The sequence below is a fragment of the Geospiza fortis genome, unplaced genomic scaffold, assembly GCF_000277835.1.
Source record: "Geospiza fortis unplaced genomic scaffold, GeoFor_1.0 scaffold178, whole genome shotgun sequence".
Classification (NCBI taxonomy): Eukaryota; Metazoa; Chordata; class Aves; order Passeriformes; family Thraupidae; genus Geospiza; species Geospiza fortis.
This window is the reverse complement of record NW_005054466.1, coordinates 1,428,627-1,435,142: the sequence shown is the minus strand read 5'-3', so window position 1 is coordinate 1,435,142 and position 6,516 is coordinate 1,428,627. Positions and strand designations below refer to the sequence as shown.

The following is a 6,516-nucleotide window of genomic DNA, read 5'->3' as shown; positions in this document are numbered from 1 at the left end:
GAACCTGAATTCTACTCTGAAGTGCAGCCTCCTAATTACAATACATTCCTCCCTGCAATGGGAAGCTGAAGCTCTTGCAGAACATTATTACAGCCATAATGAAAAGTGCCATCAGCCAGGCCCCTGCTCCCTCCAACTCCTCATCTGCAGAAAAATGGAGCAGCAGCTCATTTCACTTGGAGCAAGTGGCCTTCCATAAAACACAGATTAAACCTCATGTCTCCTCACACAGATACAGGTTTGTCCAACTGGGCTGAGGATATCTGTGAGTCTGATGAACTGAGAGCCAATCTGGGCTCTGCACTTCACCAAAATATTGAACCTCAGCTTTGCTGCAGTTTGGGATTTTAATGGACAAGGAGCTGTGTGCCATGAGGGATTTTACAGCCTGGTTTGAAAGGTAAGAACTAAAACATCCCCCATCTCCTGGGTTCAGAAGGAGGGACTGCACAGGACATCACCCACCAGCCTGGGGGATGCAGCTGGGGAAGAAGTCTGAAGTTAAAGAGTCAAAGATCAGAGTGGAAAAGTTAATAGAACACACAACACCTCATTCAATCCAAGAAAATCCATCAGGAATAATCATCCAAGCCTTGCTCTTGGTTTTATAAAGCAGGTGCAATGTGATACTGAATCCAAGAGTGATTTAAAAACCCAAATTAAAACTTGAATCCAGAGGAATTTGTAAAGAGAAAACAGATTTGAGAAAGATACTCTAAAAGCAATGAAAGCAGTGTGGTTCCTGCAAAAGGAAAGGCAAGACAACGTGCAATTAGTAATTGCAGGGTAAAGAAAAGCTGATTCAACACAGCTCGTTAGAGACCACACACAAACAGGAGTTAAGAGGACACACCAACGTGCTTTTAACACAACACAGGGTCATTAAGGTGTCTGAAAGCTGCAGTGCCAGGAGTGAACATCCCCCGGTGTCTGCCCCAGCCAGGGCCCAGGGGTTGGAGTGGAGCCCTGGGGCAGCAGGAGAGGCCATCAGAGGGTTTGTGCCCCCCAGCACCACCCGGACCCCCCAGTGGGGATTATTCCTTAGGGATGCTCAACCCGTTCATAATCACCAAGGAGCTGCTTAATTAACCCTGCTCATTATCTCCCCCAGGGGCTCAGGCAGGAGAGATGCAGGCAGCACTGGTGCTCCTGTGAGGTGTCAGGGATCACAGGGTGAGCTCCCAGCTCTGGGAGCCAGGGGCACTCTGCTGCCCCTGGCAGGCAGGCCCAGGCTGCTGGCACAGCACCAACCTTGGCTTTGGTGGCAGCAGAGGCCAAGGCAGCAGCTGCAGCTGTGGCCACGTTTCCTTCCGAGATCTCGTGCTCCACTTTCTTCTTCCCAGCCTCAGCCTCTTTGTCCTTGCTGCCATCAACGTTCTCCTTGTTCTCCTCTGCCTCCTTTTCCTCTGCAAGACACCCAGCCCAGGCTGTTACACGTGTTCCCAGCATGGCACCACACTAATTAGTCAGGCACTAATTAACTCATCCCCAGCTCCAGCACTGCTCCCCATCCAAATGCTGACAGGGGAACCCCAGTTTGAGAGGATCTGATCCAACAAATGGGGCAACTTTAGATGCTTTTCATTCCCATCCTCTCAGTTCAGCACCTGCCATCAGCTCCCCCTCATCATTTCCACATCAACTCCATCAAATCCAAGCACTCCTTATTCTACACGGTGTTAAAATCCTGAATCCTGGATTGCAGGAAAAAAGCAATATATCCATTCCCATCCCTGGCAGTGCCCCAGGCCAGGCTGGGCAGGGCTGGGAGCATCCTGGGATGGTGGGAGGTGTCCCTGCCATGGCAGGGGGGGCACTGGGTGGGTTTAAGGTCCCTTCCAACCCAAACCATTCCATGATTTTATGAGACACAGGGGAAATGTCAAAAAGAATAAGGTTTTATGTAGATGTTGTTACTCTTCAGCCTGTCAAAATCCAGGCTCTGCATCACTTCCCAGGGAAACTCAGCTGAAATATTAACTTCCAGTAGGAAAAATGAGCAGAGAATCCCAGAATGGTTGGGTTGGAAGGGACCTTAAACCCATCCAGTGCCACCAGAAACACCTTCCGCTGTCCCAGGCTGCTCCCAGCCCTGTCCAGCCTTAAACACCTCCAGCAGTTCCACTTCTTTGCATCCCAAATGATCAAATGATCTGGAATCTGGGCAAACCCCCCCATTTCTATGACCACGGGCATTCGGGGGCTGCAGCTCCTCCCCCATGCCCAGGGCTGGGGAGCTCAGGGAGGGATTTGGTGCCCGAGCTCTGCAGGGAGGCTCAGTGGCACCTCTGTGAGCACAGAGCAGCTCTGGGAACGTTCCCAGCCCTCTGGGGAGGAGCTGAGCAGGGGCAGCTCTCCTCACCTGTCTTGGGCTCTGCAGCCCCCTCGCTCTCGGGCTCCTTGTCCACGTTCCGCTCGCTCTCCCCTTCCGGAACCTTCTCCCCCTCCTCAGGCTCACTCTCGGCTTTGCTCTCCACCTGGAGGAGATGGGAGGGTGGGACAGGGGCAGGGAGACAAGGCACTCACTGTTAACTCTGGGCATGGCTTCCCAGGAATTCCTTACCACATTGGAAGGGTTACATTTTAAAGGGTGGCTGCTGCCTGAGCCAAATGTGACAGACAAACCCAAATGTGAATAAAAGTAAATGTAAACTGGGCCAAGAACAGTGACCCAGGCCAAGCTGGGTTACTCTGTGGGCACAAAAACTCCTGAACTAAGGTCACAGAATCATGGGATGTCTGGGAACATGCAGATTTCCAAGCCTAGAGTGAGTGTTCCCCACTTTTCTCTGCCCAAATGTCCCTGTTGATCAGGGAGGCAGAGGAACTATCTGAAAACAGAGTGGGAAATAACCCCAAGGCTGCACTGATCAGCCCCAATTAGTCTGAACTCCTCATCTGCTGAAGGAGGCAACAAGAAATATCTCCTGTTGCTGCAGATTCCAGAAAAAGCCACTTCCATCTACTTGTCAGGAATGTAGCAGGAATTAAATAATAAATAAACAAAAATTTTAAATTTAATTTACATATATAATTAAAATGTTCATTTTATTAAAATACATATTAAACATAATTATATTAATACATAAGCAAATAAAATAGTAATAATTTAAATATTAATTTAGCAGTAACTAAACTGGAATCCTGGAATTCCTGGTTTAATCCCAGCTCATGTCTGAAACACCCACTGCAGTTTGAGGTGCCTGTCTGTGGACACAGCTTATGAAAAAGCCACAAACGTGTTCTTGTGGTCATTATCAACAGGCTGAAGGATAACGATAATTAGTGATCTTTAAGGGCAGGGTGGGTCACCCCCAGCATCATAAACACATCCACGCCCAAGGGCCAGCCCAGAATTCCTGTGGGGAGGATTGTCCTAGAGCAGCTCAGCTGGAGGCCCCTCAGGCAGAAAGGGCAGTGAAATAACAGAGTGCCCTGAGAGCTGGGGGCAGGCATTTGCCCAGAGCCCCCAGGTGAGGGTGCCCCCCTGGTGCAGCTCCAGTCCCAGCTCCCACAGCATCCCCCGTCCCCATTCCCTTCCAGAACCCCCCCGCTGCCCCACTGCTGTCACTCCACACTCCAGCACTGAGCTGGAGCTCTGTGGAGGCTGGGAAGGGCCCCTGTGGGGGCACAGACTGTCACAGCTGGCACCTGTGTCACGGGCACCCCAAAACTCCTGCATTCAGGATTTAAGTGCCAGGAGCCTCCTGCCAGCAGCCCCACACTCACCTTCTCTGCTGGCTGCCCCTCGGCCTCTGTTTCCATCTTCTCCTCCTCAGCTCCATCTGAGAAACAAACAGGGAGGGTTTAGGGTTTTAGGATTGTCCCCACAGCCACTCCCCACAGTCCCTCTCTATTTTGGCTAACCAAAAGCTGCTGTTCTCCACCAGTGGCTCCAGCAAAGGGCCAGCACTGAACTGCCACAGCCCAGGCTGCTCCAATCCTGCCCTGGGGCACTTCCATCCCCCCCAGCCCTAAACCAGAGCAGACAAAGCCCAGCTGGTGTTGAAATGAGACCAACGCAAGGACAGAAGAAGGAATAATAAAGATGAAGATTAAGGAGTCTCTGTTCCAGGTGCTGGATGGGTGCACCTCATAGCAGGAGTGCTGGAAGAGCTGGGAGTGCATCCTGTGTTCAGGACACAGCCCTTGGAAATTCATTGATTGCTTTATAAAACGCTGATTTAAAATGTCCCTGTAATGACAGCTGGTTCTGGAGATCAGGGGACAACAACCAGCCATGGAAACACCATGGAGGTGCCTGGATAATGTTCTAGAATCTAGAATATTTTGTGGGATTGTTTAGAAGTTCAAGAAATCCTAATTTATCCACAGCTCTGCAAGGAGAGACAAGAGGAAGCTCATGGTCCTGGCCAAGGATTTCACAATTTATCTAGAGGCATTAAAGGAGCTTATTTAGATCCTGGACTGGGGTGATGCAGAACTGCTGGTGACAAGCCCTGATCCATCTCTAAGCTTCTGAAGACATCAGCTGGTGCTGGGGGTTCATTTTCAGTAATCCTCATTTTCCTGCTAATTCCTGTGTGCTACACTGAGAAAAACAAGGTACAAAACGTTCTTCTTGAACAGCAACAGCTCTGTAGAGAAATTTTTACACAAGTCCCTTCCATATACAAGAAAAACCAACTAAAATGTCTGACTGAAGGGTAATAGTTTTCCTCTTGGCCTATTTTAAGATGATAAACCCCCTTATCTGAACTATCTGCCACCATAATTCAATTTAGGGAGACTGGGGACGTTCTCCCTCACAGGTTTTATCTCAGAGTTAGGATTTAGTGACCCAATAATGTCACAGGGAAAATCTCGATTAGATTTTGTCAGACAGCTCTTTCAAGCCTGGAAGCAGAGTTCCAAACTGGGCTGGAAAGTGTCATTCCTCCAGGAAAGGGAAGGGCTCACAAAGAAAGCTGGATTCAATCCTTTAAGACAAAAAAGGGGAGACAAAGTGCAGAACACTCTGAGTGTGCCCGGGTTGGTGGAACTCAAACAAAAAAATACTGCATAGAAATATCTAAATTCACATTTTTGGGTGGGGAGGATCATTGAGATAATCCCATTGCCACCTGCCATGGTAGGGACACCTTCCACTGTCCTGGGGTGCCCCAAGCCCCTCCAACCTGGCCTTGGACACTTCAGGGATCCAGGGGCAGCCACAGCTGCTCTGGCCAGGAGATCCCTCCATGGACCATGGGAGCTGCTGAGGGACTGATGCTGCTGCTGCTGTGGAGAAATTCACAGGAGCCCAGGATCCCTGAGGCTGGAAAAGCCCTTCCAGCCCATCAGGTGCACCCTGTCCCCAGCCCAGAGCTCTGAGTGCCACATCCAGTCACTCCGGGGACACCTGCAGGGATGGGCACTCCAAAGCTCCCTGGGCAGATCCAAGGTCTGAGCCCCCTTTCCATGGAGAAATTCCTCCTGGTGTCCCTCCCCTGGCCCAGCCTGAGGCCGTTCCCTCTCGTCCTGTCCCTGTTCCTGGGAGCAGAGCCCGACCCCCCCTGTCAGGTAGGAGCTCCAAACAAACAGGACATCCCAGAAAGACAAACTGCTTCCCAGCCACTCTTCAGGGAGGATTTTCTCAAGGAAAAGCACACAGAGCATCTCCAGGTACCCTCAGATCCTCCTGGGTGTCAGGACACATTGATGGACACCACCCAAACCCAGGTGCTCCTTCCCAAGCCCAGGGCCACCTGGGAAGGAAGGGACCTGTGACACCAAGGTTATTCCAACACCCTGATTTAACTCACTCCTCTGGCCTGGCTGCAGCAGCCCTTGTGAGGTTGAAATGAGGCTGACAGCTTCACACAGGTTGTGGTCAATGGGTTTTGAAAAGTGTTTTCCTGCATCAGCTGCAGAGCCCTGACAGGCAGTGACAGCTTGGTGGCTGCAGCTCCCAGGGCCACCAGGTCCCAGGGTGTGACACAACGGGACAAGGGACAACAGCTTCAATTATCCATTGTCAGTCTAGGGAAATGAGTTTGCCTGGGTGGAAGCAGGTTTGGGCTCTAATCACAGGCTGCTCAAAGGATCCCAGGGTCATTAAGGCTGGAAAAGACCTCCAGGACCATGGAGGCCAAGCTGTGCCTGATCCCCACCTTGTCCCCAGCCCAGAGCACTGAATGCCACATCCTGGGGCACCTCTGCACTCCACCACCTCCCTGGGCAGCCCCTTCTGATAAATTTAACACCCTCTCCGTGAAGAATTCCTCAAAACAGTAGAGTCTGGTAAAACTTAATCCCTAATTCCAAAATGAAAGGATGACACAAAGCCCCAAACACGCCTGACCTCCTGCACAGCCATGGCAGAATTGCCTCTGGCCCTGGCACAGACACAAACACAACTGCACTGATTTTCAGATGGGATCTAATGAGCTTAATGAAAATACACCCCAGAGAAATTGATCAGCCAGGGACAAAGGGGAAGCCTCGACTTTAAGCAGAGAGCTCCTGAAATCCCTTTCCCCTGCACCAAAGATGCTCCTGAACTCTGTTCAGCAG

General features: G+C 50.8%; 1 protein-coding gene across 1 annotated transcript in view; it reads right to left on the bottom strand.

The window, feature by feature from the left end:
- SMARCC1 (SWI/SNF related, matrix associated, actin dependent regulator of chromatin subfamily c member 1) overlaps positions 1–6,516 on the bottom strand; it is a gene marked incomplete at its 3' end in the record, with an annotated part of 56,070 nt that overhangs the window by 7,386 nt on the left and 42,168 nt on the right. Inside the window, exons 23-25 of the mRNA XM_031062817.1 lie at positions 3,730–3,785; positions 2,363–2,477; positions 1,252–1,406 (exon numbers count right to left, since the gene is read on the bottom strand). Of these exons, the coding sequence (XP_030918677.1) occupies positions 1,252–1,406; positions 2,363–2,477; positions 3,730–3,785 (326 nt within the window). The remainder of the gene's footprint in view (positions 1–1,251; positions 1,407–2,362; positions 2,478–3,729; positions 3,786–6,516) is intronic.